The sequence below is a fragment of the Nycticebus coucang genome, chromosome 8, assembly GCF_027406575.1.
Source record: "Nycticebus coucang isolate mNycCou1 chromosome 8, mNycCou1.pri, whole genome shotgun sequence".
NCBI lineage: Eukaryota > Metazoa > Chordata > Mammalia > Primates > Lorisidae > Nycticebus > Nycticebus coucang.
The window spans coordinates 94,559,328-94,581,512 of record NC_069787.1 but is presented as its reverse complement, the minus strand read 5'-3'; the positions used below and the strand labels follow the sequence as shown (position 1 = coordinate 94,581,512).

The 22,185-nt window shown below is 48.6% G+C and overlaps 1 protein-coding gene across 4 annotated transcripts in view; it reads right to left on the bottom strand.

Moving 5' to 3' along the window:
- Positions 1-6,402: 6,402 nt before the first annotated feature.
- The window catches only part of DAG1 (dystroglycan 1), an 84,661-nt gene continuing 68,878 nt past the window's right edge, over positions 6,403-22,185 (bottom strand). For all 4 annotated transcript variants that reach the window (XM_053599347.1, XM_053599349.1, XM_053599348.1 and 1 more), the window contains exon 3: positions 6,403-11,178. In XM_053599347.1, coding sequence (XP_053455322.1) covers positions 8,776-11,178 — 2,403 coding nt within the window. In that variant the 3' untranslated portion in view covers positions 6,403-8,775. The remainder of the gene's footprint in view (positions 11,179-22,185) is intronic.

Here is a 22,185-nt window from a genome sequence, read left to right as displayed (position 1 = left end):
CCTTAGTCAGGGTGGAGCCATCCAAAACATTTGGGGCTGCTTTGTTCATGACCTTGCTAGGGCTCAGAGGGTATGGCCTGCAACTTGTTTGTGCCTGGAGATGGGAGTCTGATGTCTGAGCTCACCTGAGCCTGAAAAATGGGAGTACCCTGTCTAGCCCTGAGTGGGAAAATCCCCTATCAGTGTTATATCTCATAAAATGTCTCTCATTTGTAAAATGTAATAATTTGTTGTTTAAATTGTTGGGGAGACTGGCTTGGCGCCTGTGGCTCAAGCAGCTAAGGCGCCAGCCACATAGACCTGAGCTGGCGGGTTCGAATCCAGCCCAGGGCCTGCCAAACAATAATGCAACCAAAATATAGCCTGGCGTTGTGGCCGGCACCTGTAGTCCTAGCTACTTGGGAGGTGGAGGCAGGCAAATGGCTTGAGCCCAGGAGTTGGAGGTTGCTGTGAGTTATGATGCCACAGCACTCTACCCAGGGCGGGAGGCTCTGTCTCAAAAAAAAAAAAAAAAATTATTGGGGAAACTGAGTCTTTGTCAAAGGATAAGATTCTTGCCTTTTAAACCTTCTAATTATCAGTTTGGCCAAGTGAATGGGTGACTTCATAGTGAACAGGGATCCTGTTTTGTGGGAAATAGGTTTTTGAGAGTAAGAGAAATTAGACAGGAGAATGGCATTGTTTCTTTTTCTTTCTTTCTTTTTTTTTTTTTTTAGTTTTTGGCCAGGGCTGGGCTTGAACCCGCCACCTCCAGCATATGGGGCTGGCGCCCTACTCCTTTGAGCCACAGGTGCCGCCCAGGAGAATGGCATTGTGTAAGGAAAGAATCCTGTGTGATAAATTTTGTCCTGAAACAAATTTTTTTTTTTTGAGACAGAGCCTCAAGCTGTCGCCCTTGGTAGAGTGCTGTAGCATCACAGCTCACAGCAACCTCCAACTCCCGGGCTCAAGTGATTCTCTTGCCTCAGCCTTCTAAGTAACTAGGACTACAGGTGCCACCACAATGCCTGGCTATTTTTTGGTTGTAGTTGCCATTGTTGTTTAGAAGGCCCAAGCTGGATTCAAACCGCCAGGTCTGGTGTATGTGGCTGGCACCTTAGCCACTTGCGCTATAGGCACCAAGCCCAAAATGGTTATTTAAGAAAGTGAATGGCATTACAAGAATCACAAGAAAAACCAATGTGTTTGGTAAAAAAATAACTACCTCCTGCTACCTCCTAACATTGTCTGAGAAAAATCTAGGAATAGATTTCTTGTGATTACACAAAGCCTCTCTTGTAGGAGCACCCTGTACCTTCCCTGACATTGCTCTAGCTTAGCTGTGACATGGTGGCATGATATAGTCTACACTATTTTCTCCATAGCTTTACTGAATCCGAATTTAGAGAAGACAATTGAATGTGTCAAGAGAATTGTAAAAGGGAAAGATGGGATGAGATTATGGTCAGCTTATTTAAGCTGGGCTCAGCAGGACTTGGCTCCAGCTAGCAGCTGGGTTCAGCAAGCCCAGGCTGGATTCAAACCCACCAGCCTTGGTTCATGTGGTCAGTGCCCTAACCACTGAGCTATAGGTGCCCAGCCTGATCTTCTGAATTTAATACAAAATGACTGAGTTTACATTGAAGAGGGAAATATGACTTAATGTGCTTCAGCTGACCACTAATTACTTTCACCAGAGGAAGTAGGCCCTACTTTCAGATACTAGCACATTGGGGATGCAGATTTCTCTTTTTTTTTTTTTTTTTTTGCAGTTTTTGGCCAGGGTGGGTTTGAACCCACCACCTCCGGCATATGGGGCTGGCGCCCTACTCTATTGAGCCACAGATGCCACCGGGGATGCAGATTTCAACATAAGAATTTTGAGAGGACACATTCAGTCCATAACCTGACCTGAGTGAGCCAATCTGACAACCTTTTTGAGGAGTTTGGGATTGTGCTGTGAGAAACACAGAAGCTGGAAGACAGCAGAGCTTAGTCTCTTTTATGGCAAAGTTCTAACAAGAAGGTATTTCCAACTGATGAAGCATCTGGATCTTTTGTTGGTTCCTGGCCTTCTGGGATACATGAGATACCGTGAATACTTCCACTGTATACTCCTGTGTGCAGGTCCCTCTGGGCGTAGCCTGGAGGCTTGCAAAAGCTAAGGTGAGGGAGAACACATAGGAACGGCTCCACTAGGTCTCAACTACAGTGCATACAACTGGATTCCAGGTTTGCTGGCTGGGGCCCAGGAGCGGAAGCCTGGGCCCCAAATTGGCCCCTCCCTATTCCCTGCCAGCTTCCTTTTCCAAGGGAGAAGGGCATCAGTAAATGACCAGGCTCTGAACCTCCGCTATACTCGCCCTGATGCCCTCAGGGACTGTTAGGTGGTGGTGCAGAGACCAACCCAGTTAACACTACCAGTTCGCGGCTGGGCTCAGAGTAGCTCAGGTTCCGGGCCACACACGCGCTCAACTCCTTTGCGGCCTTAGCCCAGCAGGGTTCCACCACGCCCCAGCTGAGACCTGAGCCCCACTTACAGCCCCCGCGGGTCCCTGTTTTTAAGCCTGCAGCCTTCTCAGCCCCGCCCTCCCCTGGAGGCTTAGCCCAACCCACGGCAGGCTGCTTAGTGATCTGGCGCCACCTCCTGGGAGACGGTGGACTCTTCCCCCTCTTTGGCCCAAAGAGGCTGTGTGGCGTTCCACTCTGCTATGTATGCTAGGGAGCATCTTGAGCCACTATCAAGGTTGAAAGCTGCCCCTATCCCTACCCCGAATCTGCCTAGGGCCTGGATCCGGCCACATGGACCCTTCCACAGCAACATGGACAGAACTTCCCCCATCCCACCTGAGACTACAGGGTTAACTCCACCAAAGCTGGGGGCCATGGAGCTAGCAAGTGCCCCAGCAGCCAAATCTCTCATGCTGCCCATAGCCCCAGGGTGTTCTCAGATGATTTCCTCCTGCAGGAGCACCCCAACCCCCAGCTGATCTGAACCTCTTACCCTATCTACTCCTCCAAGTCTTCTAGAGTCCCCAATAGGGAAAAGATATCCAACATCCCTCAGTAGAAGTTTTAAAGAATTCTTTGCTTCTGTACAACAGGAACACAATTTTATAGTCAGGAAAAAAAACTACTAAAGTGTTTGTGTCACACTCAAAGAATTGAATGAGCCTCACACCAGCCGCAAGACCTGGACCAATTCCCTTGCCCCCTTTGGGCATCAGTGACCTTACTTCAAGACAAAGGTTGAGAAGGTGAGCAATGCAGGAAAAGAGTAAGCCACCAGCCAATTTGGATTTTCAAGATACAGAAAGGGAGAGAGAAATGAAGTTCATACTAAAAGACTGATGCTTGAGGCTTGGCGCCTGTAGCTCAGCTCACCTCTTACATACATAAGAGCTGGCAGTTTCGAACCCAGCCCCAGCCTCCTGAACAACAATGACATCTACAACCAAAAAATAGCCAGGTGGACTGCTCAGTCAGTAGGGCGCCGGCCCCATATACCAAGGGTGATGGGTTCAAACCTGGCCCCCACCAAACTGCAACAAAAAAATAGCCGGGTGTTGTGTCAGGTGCCTGTAGTACCAGGTACTCAGGAGGCTGAGGCAAGAGAATGGCCTAAGCCCAAGAGCTGGAGGTTGCTATGAGCTGTGATGCTACAGCACTTTACCCAGGGTGACATAATGAGACTCTGTCTCAAAAAAAAAAAAAAAAACAAAAAACTGGGGTGGCGCTTGTGGCTCAAAGGAGTAGGGCACCAGACCCATATGCTGGAGTGGTGGGTTCAAACCCAGCCCCAGCCAGAAACTGCAAAACAAAAAACAAAACAAAAAAAAAACAACTGATGCTTGAATTGGGCCAGCCATGCTTTTACAAGAGCTGGGAAAGGACCTCTCCTAGGAGATTGTTCAGCCTGTTGGGAACAGGAGAGGCCAGACTTGGGGCTGCAATGAGGCAAGTAGTGTAGAGACTCCAGTCCCCACCAAACGGGTAGTATTCCAGAGGGTCAGGCTCCCCACTCATTCCTAAACACCCAAGATTCTCCTGTCAACAGTCCTGACCCAAGGATTTTTTTTTTTTTTTTGTAGAGACAGAGTCTCACTTTATGGCCCTGGGTAGAGTGCCGTGGCAACACACAGCTCACAGCAACCTCCAACTCCTGGGCTTAAGTGATTCTCTTGCCTCAGTCTCCCGAGTAGCTGGGACTACAGGCGCCCGCCACAACGCCCGGCTATTTTTTTGGTTGCAATTCAGCCAGGGCTGGATTTGAACCTGCCACCCTCGGTATATGGGGCCGGCGCCTTACCGACTGAGCCACAGGCGCCGCCCTGACCCAAGGATTTTGGTTGGTCCAAGGCAGTGTGCCTTTATACCAAGAGAATGCAGATCCTCTAGCCTCACTTGGATTCTCTGACCCTTTTGCAGGCAGACACATATTGGGGGTGACCCGTTATCTCAACTCCAATCTCCAGTTCTTAGGATGTTCCAGAACCCCCTAGAGATTAACACTGTCTTTGTATCACAAATGGGAAGGCCAGACCTGAGAGATCCCAGGAATCTGTCCTAAGAAAGAAGCAGATGGGAAGGCAGATTACTGTGGGTCTGATAGTCCCTTCCTTCCTGCCCCTCTCCCCATTCCTTTCTCTCTAGCTCAAAAGACCTGAGCAAACAGTACCTACCCCAGCCAAGGAAAGGTCACAGGGATCTGGCAGGATTGCTGGGGGACAGGAGTCTGTCAGGCCTAACAGCAAATATTTCCTTATCCCCCGAAGGAGGTAGGGTGGGCTGAGGTCAGAAGTCCTTACAGCTTTTCTTCCTGCCCTAATGGGCCTTACTATTCTCTGCTGAAACCAAGTATCCTTACTTAAACTCAGGACAATGAACTCCACTCACAACCAGTGGCTTTGGGTTACACACTGAGCAGAACTTCCTGAAGTCGAGAGAAGGGGCAGGGTCATTTCCTGCTGCTAGGCCTAGGGAGACATGTCCCTGAACACATGTTGGGGATAGCCTTTCCTGGCAATTAGTGTGGTGCCTTCTCAGGTCCTAACTCCACAAGTAGTTGTTTGACCTTGAAGAACTGCCAACTCTGGGACTGAGCTCTATCAGCAATATGAGACCAATCTCTTCTCTGTTTTTTTCTTTTTCTTCTCTGGGTTTTTTTTTTTTTTGTAGAGTTTCACTTTATGGCCCTTGGTAGAGTGCCATGGCATCATACAGTTCACAGCAACCTCCAACTCCTAGGCTTAAGCGATTCTCTTGCCTCAGCCTCCAGAGTAGCTGGGACTACAGGCACCCACCACAACGCCCGGCTATTTTTTTTTTTTTTTGGTTGCAGTTCAGCCGGGGCCGGTTTGAACCCGCCACCCTTGGTATATGGGGCTAGCGCCTCACCAACTGAGCCACAGGCGCCGCCCTCTTCTCTGGGTTTCAATGGCTGTGAACAGAAGACCAGCCTGGGAATGGCAGGAGGTTATGGTAAGGAACTAGAAACTATTGAGACTAGAGATAAGCCCAGAAGAAATACCAGTAGATCTTGTGACCAATGGCTTGATCCTGCCTAAGACACAACTGCTACATCTCTTACCTCCCACATATCAAGCAGTCTTCCAGAACAAACCATCTGTCCCTTCTTGGGTACTGAGTCACGCTCAGCTTACCCAATTGCTTGTCCACCCCCGCCCAACAGGCTAACAGGCCAACAGGCCAACCAGGGCTGAACAGCCCGGCCAGAAACTTTTCACCCCTTCTCACCCCAAGACCAATGCCAAACCTGCCTTGAGACTGGGTAAAGGAGCTGAGATAGACCTGCAGCAAGGGACATCTCTAGGTCTCCATCTTCTCAGAGTCCCAGCCCAAAGTACCCTTGGCCAGGAAGTGAAGGGGAGACCCACTCTGGGGCAGAAAGCCTGTGACAGAACCTTTCCTATCACCCTCCCTCACACCCAGTCTCACTGGCTTCACTTAGCCCTTACAGATAAGGAAATTGAGGATCAAACAGACTTGTCTTAGCTGGTTCACAAGCAGAAGAGGTGCCATGGGGGGGTTTACATGTTGGCAGAGGTTCTGGAGCACACACTCAGCCCTCCCAGTACAAAAATAATATGGGAAGGCAGATTCCTGTGGGTCTGATAGTCCCTTCCTTCCTGCCCCTCCCCCACATCCCTTTCTCTCTAGCTCAAAAGACCCGAGCAAAACAGTACCTACTGGAGAACAGTAGGATGGAGACCCCTCTCCTCCTGCTAGATCTCCTGTCCTGAGGCAGCACACACAAATCCTCTGCAAAACAGATATGGCTTAGAAGTAGCTGCTCCGTGTGCAAAGGGGCCTAGCTGAGTCCCCACTTCTGTCACGTGGGCTCATCACTCGTGTCCAAGAAACTGCCCAGGGACCAAGGGAAATAGATGCTCAGAGGCAGCATTGTAATAAAGACACTGCTTTTATTTAGTCTGATATGCTTCTATACAGAATGCAGAAAACACATCTCAAAATCATATAGAAGGAAATAAAAACACATCAGTGGTTGGTGAACACTTGAATGTGAGATTGACTCTCCATCTCAGAGTCCAATGGCCATCACCAGCCCAGTGCTCAGGAGACTGCCTGCAAAGGCATTGTTGCTGTTGTTATTCTGTTCATTGCCCCATCACCTCCAGTTGCTATGGCAACTGGCCATTCTGGGCCAGCCACATCTTTTGCGTGGTAGTGCCTGAGGTGAGGTTGCTAGGGGCAACAGGGCTGTTTGGAAGGCCTTGCAAAGCCCTCACCTTGAAAGTTGGGAATTGTTTATTTGGAGGTCATCAGAAATAATCTCACCAGATTCCACTTGTGCTCCTGTCTTTGGGGCATCAGGGAAACTCCAGCTTGAGCCAAGGCTTAGAAGCATGATCCCTGTTACTTGCAGTCCACTGAGCCCTCATCTACAGGCTCCCCTCACAGAGGCACTATTTACTCCAGAGTACCCTGCTGGGGGCTGGGACAGGAGAGAGGGGCTAGGCCCTGTGGAAGAAGGCGCAAGGAGTAATGCCCTCTGGAGAACAGTAGGAAGGAGACCCCTCTCCTCCTGCCGGACCTCCCGTCCTGAGGCAGCACACACAAATCCTCTGCAAAACAGATATGGCTTAGAAGTACCTGCTCCGTGTGCAAAGGGAGCCTAGGTCCACCCACCTACCCTCGATCAGAGAAGGGATACATTATTGCGAAAGGCATTCCTCCCTTAAAGGTACCCAAAATAACTCTCAGACATCAATGAAAGTCATGCTCAAAATGGTTTCTTTCAAAGGAGAAGAATGGAAGCAAAGTGGTTGCCCCTGAGTCATGGGACAGAGATGCAGATGGACAGACGGATGTTCTGCTAAAAAAGGCAAAAGAAGCCCCAGTGTAATTCCAGAATTTAAACTTTTAGGAAAAGAAGGGTGAAAAAAAATCAAAATGAGCAAAGCCGTCAGTTCCATGGAATCAACACTAAAAGCTTGTACAAACTGCTGTAAGCATCACCATTTTTAATCTTTTTTTTAATAAAACAATTTGAGGCTGTATAAAAACTTTAGTAAAAAATTAGCTTTGAGAGCCCACAGATTTTTACTATGAACTATTGCTGGCACTCCTCCCCAGCCACCAGACCTTTTCCAGTTGTTCAGGCCCAAGGCCTGGGACTGGAGCGCCAGATAAAAGGGCACGGGGTAGGTAGGGTGGGGCTGTGGACTACTGGGACAAAGCAGCCAAGGTCAAGTGAGGAAAGAGCATCACATGACATAAAAATATTGCATCTTCACCAAAACGTCCCCCACTGAGTGTTTCAAAAACCATGGTGTTCCTTTTGGGGGGGGGGGCACAGAAGAAGGATTAAAAAAAATATTGATGTGGTAGAGTCCCTCGTCCTCCCAGTCTCCCCTTGAGCAGCTGGCCCACCTTGGAGCACCTAAGTTGGGGGCCACAGCCACTGCTGACTCTTGGAGTCCCCTTTCCATGGAAATGAAGGCCCCTTGGTGGTGGGCCACTAGTGTACATGGGGTGGAGGTGGAGGTGGGGATGTACACAGCCCAAGAGGCCCCTCCAGCTTCTAAGCCCCCAGCAACAGTGGAAGAATTAACCCAGCACCAGGGCCCTGGCTCTGGGATATCAGAGCAACCAAGTTGACATAGTGTGAAAAAATAGGATTCCTTTGATAAAAAATACTGTCCCTTGGTCTTCTCCAAGTTTGAAACACCCTGGGAGCTTATTTTTAGCAAAGCAATTCCCCATACCCACCCAAAAATCATACATACAAGTTTAGGTAAACAGCAGATTAAATGTAAAAACTTAACCTTAACTTCTGAAAGTCCTCTGAATTTAATCTTTAGCTACTGTTTTCCATGTTACATCCTGCAGCTAGACACACGTGAATAGAAAAAACAGTACAGTTAGTGTTAAAGGCAAAATGCAGAGAGCTGGGGGGCTGCCCAGCACTGCCTGCAAGTTCATTCACGGTTCCTCGCTCCCTCTATCTACCTCTAGTCAAACAGTGCTTTCAGAACCAGCTATCAAAAACGCAGCGAAGAATTTTCTATGAACAAACAAAAAGCTGTTAGGCAAAAAATAAAAATAAAAAAGTCCCCAAAGTCTTTTCAGCTGCTTTGGGGTTTGGGAGGACCAGAGAGGGCGGGCTTGTCTAGGCCCCATGTGTCAAGTGTGTGCTAGGTCAGGTGTCGGCTCCTGGTGGGCAATGGTCTGCAGGCCACCAGTTTCCAAAGACAACACCATGTTGTCTCTAGGTCCCTGCCCTACCCCTGCCTCCACCCAGGCGCTTATGGGTTAAGGAGGGACATAAGGAGGGGGTGACCGGTATGGGGTCATGTTCTTGGGACGGGAGCCCTTGCCCTCCATGGGGGCTGTGAAGGGCGGAGGTGGCTGGTAGGGAGGTGCATTGGGATCCTCATCCCTAAGGGGTGTATACTCTCCCACGGTGTCCTGGTTCAGAGGGGTGGTCTCGGGCACATTCTGGTTGGGATACTCAGGAGGAGGCAAGGGAGCCTTCTCCTCCTGCAGAATGAGTGGCATACTGGAGGAGGGTGGGGGCTTAGAGTCATCCAGTTCATCTGCAAAGATGATAGGCACCCCCTTCTTGATGAAGGTGGCCTGGTCCTCGAGGGTAAGCTTTCCCTTCCGCTTCTTGCGATAGCAGATCATGGCAATGATGCCGGCAATGAGCAAGATGGCTGCAACCACCACAGCAGGAATGACGGTATGCAGGTAGACATCATCCTCACTGCTCTTCTCAGGGTCCCTGTCTGGTACCTCTGTGGGCGGCACCTCTGAGGGCACCTTCTTGGCTGGTGCCATAGGGATAAACTGTAGGTGCCGACAACTACCAGAGCCTGTCACAGCAATGCTCGTGGCCTTAAAGTCAGGCTCCAAGGCATTGGAGAAGGCAGGCCGAGGTTTCCCATCATCTTCAGCAATCCGCCGGCTCAATCCCATGATCTGCTCCTTGGGGCAGGGTTCCAGGGGCAATGTGTTGTTGATCCATTCCACCACAATGGAACCCCGGGTGATATTCTGCAAGGTGATAGTGCTACAATTTCGGTCCCCAAAGGCAAAAGCCAGCTTCTTCACCAAAGCAATCTTCCTGTGGATGTCACTGACCACTGGTGCTGGGTCACCCACAAATTTAGCCTTGAACCGTGCAGGAGCCTTATCTCCTTGAGGGCGCCTATGGACGTGTATCTCGAAGGCATCCACAGCTGATAGACCCCCCTTATCTGTGGCATGCATGAAATATTCATGTTTGCCCACATGGCTGCTGTCAGGCAGGCCATACATGAGCTGGCTATTGCTATTGAACTGTACCCAGGACTTTTCATCTACCAGCTGCTGCTCCCGCAGCTTCAGGGTCAGCTTTAGTTTGTCAGTGGTGGTGTCCTCCTTGTCATAGAAAGTGTCTGATGGGATCTTCACCTCAAAGTAGGTACCAACCCAAGCATCTACCCTATCAATGTGGTTCTTGAGCTCTGGGCGTTGATTAGGTTCTCCCCCTCGGGGCACTCCACTGGTGGTGGTACGGATGCGAGTAGGTGGAGAGGCAGTTTCCAATCTGGTGATGGGAGCTTTGGTGGTAACTCGGGGTACTGGTCGGGGAGTTCGTGGTTTCTTTGTTGGCCTGCGAGTTGTGGTGGTTGAAGAGTCAGTTGAAGGCGTTGCTGGTTTGGGTGTGGATACTCGTGGCTTCTTGGTGGTAGTTGTGGGAGGGGTAACAACTGCAGTGGGTTCAACATAGCCAGGAATAGTCATGGTTGGACGAATCTGGCCAGGAACTGTGGTGCCAGCTTCTGACACCCGAGTGGGCTGGATAGGGCCTAGGGTTGGGGTCTGAATAATGGCACCTCGAGTCCGAATGGTGACTGTGGGCTTCCCAGGAATAGGATCCCTGACTGGTGGGGCCATGGTTTCTGTAGGAGGAGCAATGGATGGAGATGTTGGGGTGGGCACAATCCTGGATGGTGGCTCCTGGATAGCTGTGGTTGGGGGCCCAATGGCGGTGACAGGTGTGGGTGTGGCATGGATTTGCCTCCGAATGCGTTTGGGAAGAGAGGGTTTCTTATTGGCAATGTGCCAACCCACCACAGGGTAACCAAGGTGGGCAGACATAGCACCCTCCCTGGCAGGGGCCTCCACACCACGAATATCAGGCACATTATTCTGGTTCAGGGAGCAGCCTAGCTTCCAGGAGAGCAAGGCCCCATTCTCTACCACCTTTTTTGCATTTCCTGGGCCAGCCATGAAGGCCGACATGTCAAATAGTCTATTATTCACTACAGGCACCAACTTCATGTTGTGAAGCTCCACTTCTGAGAACCTGTGCATCCTGTGCAGGAGGTCAATCCTTTGCTTTGGGGTCATCTTGGTGAGGTCAGCATCCAAAATCACTGTCAAGACAGTCACAGGCTCATCAGCAACACAGGCAGATGATAGCAGATCACCAGGGTCTGGTGAGGCTGCCCGCACAGACTGTGGCTCACTGTGGTCTTCAGGATAAACCTCAATGGAAAACACACTGGAAGTCTGGGGAACATGACTCCCGTTGGCCCCCAGCCGTGCAGCACTTACTGAGATGTAATGCACACCCTTATCAGTGTCAAGGGGGAGGCCCTCCAGGGTATGGCTCTCCAGATCCCAGTACAGCCAAGATGGCAAAGCCTCCTTTCCCACAGCTGATACCTAGAAAAGACAAGCATAAATTATAATTGCTATTGTCACTGCAAAGCCTCCTTTCCCACAACTGATACCTAGAAAAGACAAGCATAAATTATAATTGCTATTGTCACTCTGAGAACTGTCACATTAATTAGCCACTAGCCTACCCTGAATTGGGTGATAGGCTTGAGGTATAGTTCAGAATTCCTGTTGGGGAAGCCAATTCCTCCCCCCAGAAAGGGGGGAACTGTCACAAAAGACTGGGACTGCAAGATGGGATAGATTGGGGGCAAATAATTCACCCGAAGGCCACACACTGGGGAGATAGTAGTACTAGCATTCAGGTACATCTTATTCCAGAGAACTGATGTAATAGAACTCAAAAATATTGTGGATTTTTGTTTTCTTTAGAGATAGAGTTTCATTTTGTTGCCCTCGGTAGAGTGCCATGACGTCACACCTCACAGCAACCTCCAGCTCTTGGGCTTAGGCGATTCTCTTGCCTCAGCCTCCCAAGTAGCTGGGGCTACAGGCGCCTACCACAACACCCATCTATTTTTTTTGTTGCAGTTTGGCCAGGGCTGGGTTCAATCCCGCCAACCTCGGTATATAGGTCCAGCACTCTACTCACTGAGCCACAGGTGCTGCCCAACAATGTGGAATTTTTTTTTTTAAAGAGACAGTTTCACTTTGCCACCCTTGGTAGAGTGCCGTGATATCACAGCTCACAGCAACCTCCAGCTCTTGGGCTTAGGCGATTCTCTTGCCTTAGCCTCCCAAGTACTGGGATTACAGGCGCCTGCCACAACGCCCAGCTATTTTTTGTTGCAGTTTGGCCAGGGCCGGGTTTGAACCCGCCACCTTCGGTATATGGGACCGGTGGCCCTACTCACTGAGCCACAGGCACCACCAACATTGTGGATTTTTCTTTTTTGGGCAGTTTTTGGCCGGGGCTGGGTTTGAGCTCGCCACTCCAGCATATAGGGCCAGCGCCCTACCCCTTTGAGCCACAGGCACTGCCAACATTGTGTATTTTTATAACAGTGAGACACCCTGCCACCTATTCACACACTCTATCTGTAGAATGAAATCCTAGCATCTCATCCTAGCCTTCAGCGCTTCTCTCCAGTTGTTTTTTATTTTTTTTATGAGACAGTCTCACTATGTTGACCTTGGTAGAGTGCTGTAGCATCACAGCTCACAGCAACCTCCAACTCTTGGGCTTAAGCTATTGTCTTACCTCAGCCTCCCAAGCAGCTGGGACTACAGGCGCCCACTACAATGCCCGGCTATTTTTTTTGTTGCAGTTGTCATTATTGTTTAGCAGGCCCGGGCCAGGTTCGAACCCACCAGCCTGGGTGTATATGGCCAGCGCCCTAGCCACTGAGCTATGGGTGCTGAGCCTTCTCTCCAGTTTCACCTCAGACTTCTCTTCTTTGCCCGCCACCAACACTATGCCTTTGCTCAGGTCATATACCTGGTCTGGTGTATCTTTCCTATCCAGAAATGCAGATGCATTCAGGTCCTGGTACAATGCTCCAAAGGACTCACTTTACAATCATCATGTTACATTCAAGTGGAGTGCGGTATATTTATATAAAAATAAAGTTAGCTGTATCTAATGTTTTAATTAACCCTGTTTCTCAAACCTCAAGAAAAACTGTTGTGTTCGGGGTAAAGGGACCAAAATCAACTATTATTCTAGAATAGTGTTTATCAGACAAATCTCAAGGAGATCTGGTCTCTCCCAACAGTCTATGGGAACTATACAGAGCTCTCTTCTGCCGTTGGAGAGCCTAAGCACAAAAGGAAGCCTAAGGAGCTCATCTCCTTATTCCACCCAATAGCACCTTCCACTTCTTTCAGTGTGGAAATCCTTTTCTACAGGGACATAACTGATAAATGGTCAGAGCATCAAAAGGAATGCTGCCATAGAAACTTCTACTATCTGTTAACAAAAGGGAAATAAGATTTCCCAGACGGTGCCTGTGGCTCAGTGAGTAGGGTGCCAGCCCCATATACCAAGGGTGATGTGTTGGAACTTGGCCCCAGCCAAGCTGCAACAACAAAAAAGAAAATAGCCAGGTGTTGGGACAGGCGCCTGTAGTCCCAGCTACCTAGGAGGCTGAGACAAGAGAATCGCCTAAGCCCAAGACCTACAGCACTCTACGGAGGGCGACAAAGTGAGGCTCTGTGTCTAAAAAATTAACATAACATATAACATAAAACATCATATCACATCACATCACCACACCACATCACATCACATCACATCACATCACAGTGCCTGTGGCTCAAGCAGCTAAAGCGCCAGCCACGTACACCTGACCTGGTGGGTTCGAATCCAGCCCAGGGCCTGCCAAACAACAATGACAGCCGCATCCAAAAAATAGCTGGGCGCTGTGACGCGCACCTATAGTCCCGCTATTTGGGAGGTAGAGGCAGGAGAATCGCTTGAGCCCAGGAGTTGGAGGTTGCTGTGAGCTGTAATGCCACAGCACTCTACCCAAGGCGACAGCTTGAGGCTATCTCAAAATAATAATAATTTTAAAACCTTTTTTAAAAATTAAAATATAAAAAATAAGATTTGCCTCTTTTTTTTTTAAATAAGATTTGCCTCTTAGGGTGACACCTGTGACTCAGTCGGTAGGGCGCCGGCCCCATGTACCGAGGGTGGCGGGTTCAAACCTGACCCGGGCTGAACTGCAACCAAAAAATGGCCGGGCGTTGTGGCGGGCGCCTGTAGTCCCAGCTGCTCGGGAGGCTGAGGCAGGAGAATCGCTTGAGCCCAGGAGTTGGAGGTTGCTGTGAGCTGTGTGACGCCACAGCACTCCACGGAGGGCCATAAAGTGAGACTCTGTCTCTACAAAAAAAAAAAAAAAGAAAAGAAAAGATTTGCCTCTTGCTCAGGCCCAACTGTGGCTCCTCTCACCTTTGGAAAATACTCCTGTTCTCAATGCAAGAAAGGGGACACCACAGGTGGTCTACCTGAATGCATTCTCAGATCTACTACTTTATACCAAGTCCAGAGACACATTGGCCAACACATTGGCCAGCACATCTCACTACCAGCCTCAGCCCTTCCACTTCACAGCCAGTGCTTATCAGCAGAAGGAAACTAAAATGCTTCCCTCCTTGTGGCAGGATAAGCTAAAGCCAGACTGCTGGGTTCTCCAGTGACTCCATTTCCCTGAGCTTCTTCCTGCCAAAAGCCTAAAGTACCTGAGGAAGGAAACCCCAGGCTTATACCTGATACTCCTAGCCAGGACCTAAGTGTCCAGGCAGCAACTTTATGAGACAGTGGATACTTTATTTCTTTTAAACTGGTTTAAACAGGTTTCCCATCTCCAGAAAAACCCTTAAGACGACAACTGACCAACTGACATTACTAAGAGTTAGTATTGCCAGGCATGGTGGCTCAGGCCTGTAATCCTAGCACTGTGGGAGGCTGAGGAGGGAGAACTGCTTGAGCTCAGGAGTTCCAGACTCACCTGAGTGAGAGTGAGACCCTGACTCATGAAAAAAATGGAAAAAGCCAGCCAGGCGCTGCAGCAAGCAGCTGTAATCCCAGCGGCTTCAGGAGGCTGAGGCAGCAGGATGCCCACAGCCCGAATCTGAGGTTGCAGTGAGCTATGATGCCACTGCACTCTACTCAGGGGCATAGGGTGGGACTCTGTCTCAAAAAAAAAATAAATAAATAAAAAGAGCAAAGAAATAAAAAATAAGCAAGGAAATAAAATAAAAAACAAAAACAAAAAGAAAAGAGTTAGTATTATTAGAATAACCCTTTTCTGATTGCTCTGAGCCACACACTGAGGTCTATAAATAGTATTTCTTTCCTGACACCACATCCCATCAGTTCTTAAGTATACCACCATCTAATTAATGTACCACTAAAAATCTCCCACTCCATCACTCACCAACAAGGGTATTTTCTTTTTTTCTTTTCTCCTTCTTCTTCTTTTTTTTAGTAGAGACAGTCTCATTTTATCGCCCTCAGTAGAGTACTGTGACATCACACAGCTCACAGCAACCTACAACTCCTGGGCTTAGGCAATTCTCTTGCCTCAGCCTCCCAAGTAGCTGGGACTACAGGCGCCTGACACAAAGCCTGGCTATTTTTTTTTTTTTTTTTGGTTTTTGGCCGGGGCTAGGTTTGAACTCGCCACCTCCGGCATATGGGACCGGTGCCCTACTCCTTGAGCCACAGGCGCCGCCCCAAGCCTGGCTATTTTTTTGTTGCAATTTGGCAGGGTCCGCTTTTGAACCCACCACCCTCGGTATATGGGGCCAGCACCCTAATCACTGAGCCACAGGCACCGCCCCCAAACATGGGTATTTTCAAATCCATCAAAAACACTAAATAAAATTTGTCCTTTAAAATATTTTTCAGTTACAAAAATAATACACATTTCAAACGTTTTGGGTGAAAAACCTATGCTTTAAATTTTTTCAATTCACTTATGTTAGATATAAAAACTGCCACATCCACATGTGAATGTTAAGAAGCAAAGGCTGAATGCTCTTGTTTTGTAAAATACATGAAACAAAGATGCTAGGTCCAAATGGAGTGTTCATGGAATCACAAAATGTTTTACAGGAATAGAATAGGAATAGGGGTCCTCAGAAAAAGTAGTGAGTTAGGGCCTGGACTCAGGTCCCTTGCCACCTGAGGGGGTTTCCCTAACCCCACTCCATTCAATGACCACAAATGGGATGTGAGCTTATGGCAGAGGAAGGTGAGAAGGAAGGCCTGGAATGAAGCAATGGGTAAGGCCAGCCACAGAGAAGCCACTTGCAATGGAGAGTTAAGAGGGCTGGCAGAGACCAGGAAAGGCTCCAGAGGTGATGGCAACTGGCTGGCCAAACCCATGGGACATTCCTGAGTGGCTAGGACACTTGGACTGGGCCCAGCAGTGTGTGCTTCATTAGCATAGATGAATGAACAGGCTGATGCTTCTATAAGTCTATCTCCAAAAAGTACACAAGGGTACTTTTTTTTCTTCAGTTTTCAGATGGGGCCGGGTTTGAACCCGCCACCTCTGGCACATGGGGCCAGCACCCCACCCCTTTGAGCCACAGGCGCCACCCACAAGGGTACTTTCTTATTTATTTATTTTTTGTAGAGACAGAGTCTCACTGTACCGCCCTCGGGTAGAGTGCTGTGGCGTCACACGGCTCACAGCAACCTCTAACTCTTGGGCTTACGCAATTCTCTTGCCTCAGCCTCCTGAGCAGCTAGGACTACAGGCACCCGCCACAAATTTTTTTGTTGCAGTTTGGCCGGGGCTGGGTTTGAACCCGCCACTCTTGGCATATGGGACCGGCACCCTACTCACTAAGCCACAGGCGCCACCCCACAAGGGTACTTTCTAAAATAAAAAACAGAGGAGAGCCCTGCCTCCTCAAAACTTCCCAGCCTGACTCACTTCCTCTTCCTCTCCTGCCAACCCCAACAGCCAAAGATCTGCTGTGAAACATTTCCTATAGAACAGCGGTTCTCAACCTGTGGGTTGCAACCCATCGGAACTGCATTAAAGGGCCTCGGCAGTAGGAAGGTTGAGAACCACTGCTATAGACCTCAGCCTTCTCTATGATCAAGGCTCCCACACAGCCAGCATTGGAAACCATACACTTAACTATGCCAAGCAACATTATAACATGTTAGTATCATGTAACACAAGTAATTAACAGGTTTTACCAAAGCAATTTATAACCCTTAATTTCAAATTGGGAAACAGGAGTTGAGAATTGGTAGCTTTATTTTCATTACTGAAAACAAATTCTTTCCCTATCTCCTACACATGGTCTTTACAGCCATGTAAAGTTTACCCATGGCTTTGAGGCAAGCCATGTCAGAGAAACATAAGCAAGACTTGCCAATTTATACTTACTTTCTCCTCTGGAGATTCTAGCTCCTCAAGGTCCTAAGTCCTGACCATGAACTGGCTGCAAGACAGGCGTCCAACCTGGATCTACAGCACCAAAGCACATGTCTCCCTTGGGTCAATGAGTACTCCTCAGATAGGAAGAAAAGATACTAACCTCAACACTCTAAAACCCCTGATCTCCAGGCACCTTGGTACTAGGAATGTCAGGCCCAGCAGCTCTTTGAGTAGCAATGATTCATTTTAATAGAAAGGCTACAGGAAACAAAACAAACCCGATGGGCGGCACCTGTAGCTCAAAGGGGGTAGGGCACCAATCCCATATGCCGGAGGTGGCAGGTTCAAACCCAGCCCCGGCCAAAAAAAAAAAAAAAACTCACAAAAAACAACAACAACAAAAACAACCCTGATTTTCACAAGGAACCTGGCCAAGTCAGTTATACTGACCATACCAACATCTCTGCATTCAAAGCCATCTGGGGAAAGCCCTGACCCAGGAAATATGAATATGCTTGAAGGACTGGCAGTGTACACAGTTCCTGAAGGATTTGTCTAGCAGTCCCTCCCTCTTGAAGGCACTCAGCTCAGGGTGTAGTTCACTGCGGAGGTGTTGGAGAGGGAATACCTGCTCAACTCTGACAAAACAGGAGTGTCTCAGCTCATAAGAATTCTGGATTACTCTCCTGCCACTCAGCTTTCTTTTTTTTTTTTTTTTTTGTAGAGACAGAGTCTCACTGTACCACCCTCGGGTAGAGTGCCGTGGCCTCACACGGCTCACAGCAACCTCCAACTCCTGGGCTCAAGCGATTCTCTTGCCTCAGCCTCCTGAGCAGCTGGGACTACAGGCGCCCGCCACAACACCCGGCTATGCCACTCAGCTTTCAATTTTTTTTTTTTTTCTTTCTTTTCTTTGAGACAGAGTCAGCCTCGGTATAGTGCCGTGGCATCATAGCTCACAGCAACCTCAAACTCTTGGGCTAAGGCAAAAGAATCACTTAAGGGTGGCGCCTGTGGCTCAGTGAGTAGGGTGCCGGCCCCATATACCGAGGGTGGCGGGTTCAAACCCAGCCTCGGCTGAACTGCAACCAAAAAATAGCTGGGCGTTGTGGCGGGCGCCTGTAGTCCCAGCTGCTCGGGAGGCTGAGGCAGGAGAATCACGGAAGCCCACGAGCTAGAGGTTGCTGTGAGTCCTGTGACATCATGGCACTCTACCAAAGACGGTAAAGTGAGACTCTGTCTCTACAAAAAAAAAAAAAAGAATCACTTAAGCCCAAGAATAGGAGATTGCTATGAGCTATGATGCATAGCACTCTACTTAGGGTGACAATGTTAGACTCTGTCTCCAAAAAAAAAAAAAGAAAAAAAGAAAAGAAAAAAAGCACAGCCAATCAGATCAGAAGCTTCATTTATTTTTTTTAATTTCACTTGCTTGTTCATTCTTCTTCGTTTGAAGTACTCTTTTTGTTGTTCATTTTTTTCTTCCTCTGGCAATGCTCTGTCCCGTTGCCTCCCCAGTAGCTGGGATTACAGATGCCCACCACAACATCCGGCTGGTTTTGATATTAGTAGAGACGGGGTCTTACTCTGGCTCACTGCTGCTCATACTGGTCTCGAACCTCTGAGCTCAGGCAATCCTGCATTGGCCTCCCACAGCGCTGGGACTACAGGCATGAGCCACCACGGCCGGCCGAGAAGCTTCATTTCTAACTATGAATCCCAGCTCCAGGCAGGCTGAGGTTTGACCTTACCCACAGTGTCTTCATCTACAAAATGGGGGAACCAATCCCACGCTTATATGGTTATAAGCCAGGCACCTAATGGACTCTCCACCAGTGCTGGGTTCCACCAGCTCCTATCATCTGTGAAAGGACCCAGGAAACAATGTAAGGCTGCTGCACAATGGGCCCAGGGCATGTGTAGGCACCAATCCCCAGTCCTTAACTGGCCTTGGACCCACTGTCCACTGGGTCTTGTCTCCCCGTTCCTATCTCAAAGCAAAAGCTCAAATCATCTAAGTTAATTGGAGAGGCTACAGGCAAGGGGAAGCCAGGATCCTATAGGGGAATAAGTCCAAGGCTAGGCACCCTCGGGGAGTTGCAGGCCTATCAATATCAAGATTTGTCTGCCAAGAGTGGATGAAAACCCTGAGGGGCATGGGTTTTCAGCACTTTGCCAAGGTGCCAAGGGCAACACTGTGAGACTATCTCCAAAAAAAATGCTGCCCATCCCTTGCAAAATAAGGGGCAGCATAATATAGTTACAGCCACTGAAAAAATTCTCAAAATCTTTCATTTCCAAGTTATCTATTCCACAGTGTCATATTCTCTTTTAGTCCTTGCCAGTAATTTTTCTTTAAACATAGAAGCCTATATTTTCAATAAATATGTGAGTTCATGAGTCTGAGCAAATGCCATTCTAACAGTCTACCCCCAAGGATGCCTTCCTTCGCCAACAGGCATTTCCCGGTGTGCTGTGTTCACAATGAGTCCATTCAGAACAAGGGAACACCCACTTGAGGCAGGAAGAAACTGTAGTTCATCATACAGGCAGGGTTGCCACAAAGCTCTCAAGCATCCAGAAAAATGCTCCTTTCATGAACTCCCCTTCCCAGCCAAAGAGAGTGCCCATTGTTCTCAGGAGAACAACTGGGGGCCCAAGCCAGCAGCTGAGAGCACAGTCCCAGGAAGGACTGCTCCCAGCCTGCCGACATCTTGGGCTGAGGGAAAGCCCACATTGTCTGTAGACAAGGAGGCTGAGGGAAAGCAGGATGAAAAGCCATCTTCCAAAGGCTCTACCAAAATAAGACATTCTAGGGAGCAGCCTAGTCATTTCATGAGATGCAAAGACAGCTCTCTTTCACTACCCTAAAGAGGAGGGATCAGAACATTTCTAGGCATTTAATCACATTCCTCAGCCAGTTCAACACTCACTCAAATCAAGAGTCAAGTGAGCTGGCACCAATACCAAGGGAAGCAAGAGTCGGGGTGGGCAGTTTATACTGTGGCAAGAGTTAAGATGGGTGGCTTATACTGTGGCCAGCCCAGAGCAGGCTAGAACCTACCAAGGAAAACCCAAGTCGGCTTTTGCAGGACCCATTGCCATAGCTCCTGATAAGGAGATAGGGTGTTCTCAGATCTAAAAGCAGCTAGCTATGAGAGGAAAAGACAGTTAAGACCCAGATGAGTTAGTTCTGTGCATCCAGTGTGATTTAAGGGGCTATCCACCAAGATCATTTGCTTTAGGATATCCTGAAGCCACAGGAGAAGAAATTAGAGCCCCATGACCCTGGATTCTCAGAAAGGCTAGCTAGCCACAAGGACCTAGAAGCAGCCTATATAGCCCCTTTCATAATGTCTGGTCAAAAGAGTCTATTTGGGAGTTAAGTTAGGGGAAGATAACTACAAATCGATTCTCAAGGCAGAGCTAGAGAATAACAGAATAAACAAGTACCAGCCAGACTAAGACAGGACAAGGGCTGTCAGAACATGAAAGGTGATCAGGCTGGGCGGCGCCTGTGGCTCAGAGACTAGGGCACGGGCCCCATATACCCAGGGTGGCAGGTTCAAACCCAGCCCTGGCCAAACTGCAACAAAAAAATAGCCGGGCATTGTGGCGGGTGCCTGTAGTCCCAACTACTCGGGATGCTGAGGCAAGAGAATCTCCTAAGCCCAAGAACTGGAGGTTGCTGTGAGCTGTGACACCACTGCACTCTACCGAGGGTGACAAAGTGAAGAAAGAAAGAAAGGTGATCCGGCCAAGTGCAGTGGTTTATGCCTATAAACCCAGCACTTTGGGAGGTCAAGGCAAGAAGATCCCTTGAGCCTAGGAGTTTGAGACTGCAGTGAGCTGCTATCACACCACTCCAACATGGGTGACAGATTAAGACCCTATCTCTTTAGGAATAAAGGAAGAAAGAGAAAGAAAGGGTATCAGAGCAAAGGATCCAAGATCTCAGGGCTATATCCTCCAGGCAGCAGGTCCCTTCATGGTTCTCCTGTAGACTGCTATATAAAGTATACACACACATAAAATATAAGGAAGCTCTTGCTTTTAGGAGCTGATGTTACCAACGTGCCCTCCTGACACCAAGCAGCACATCCTGTGCCATTATGACATCCAGAGTAGCCATGACCTCTTAAAAAAGTAATCCATACATGTTTTGCAGGCAGCCAACATAGCTCACTTAGAATGAGACCTTAATTTTCTATCCCTTCAACAGACCAGTACTCAAGTGTTTTGTAAACACTGGATTATTCTATCATCAACCCACATGCACACACCCTAACCAGTCAGCAAGTATAACAATCATACCATCCCATCTCACCAGAACTCAGGACAAAGCATGTTCCACCTGTGAGTCCTCGTTAAGCAACTCAGCCATGTCCACACAGGCTAAAAGAACAACCCCTACCTGTGAATTAGGAGGAAGCCAGGCCAGATCCAGTATCTCCTGCCTCAGTTCTCCACCCAATTTTTCCTTCTCTGGTCCCTAGGGAAGACATCCTTAACAGCCATCCATGGGCCCACTTCTCTCTCCATTTACCTTTACTCAAACTGACAATGCTGTCATGAGTTGGCAGTGGCCTCTCTCTGCTGAAGACCCCAATTCTACATCCTCCCAACAATTTCTTCTCAAATTTCCTATATGGAGCTCCACAATCCATCATCACCAACAAATCCTCCCCTTGTTTCTCCATGTCTATTAATGTTTCATCACACAGTAGCCTTTATTTGGGCACCTACTTTGAAACAGGCCCCATGCCAAGTACTTAGAATGCTAACTAGGGAACTACGGATACCCTATGACCCAGGCATCATCTTTCATTGTACTCCCAGAAAGTATCTTGGGTGCCCATATAAACTATGTGATCTGGACAAGTCACTTAATTACCACTCTGTCATTTAAAAAGGAAGCCACATTTAATGCTGAAGGGCCCAATAGCAATGACCTCACTCAGTACCCAGATCTGATCTTCAGTAACATTCACCATCAAAAGAATCAGACTCTTTGAGGAAATGGTTGAGGGAGGGTGAATATAAAATGAGCCAAAAAGTAAGGAAGTGCTAGCCTGATGCAGTGGCTCATGCCTGTAATCCTAGCAGTCTGGGAGGCTGAGGTAGGAGAATCCCTTGAGCTCAGGAG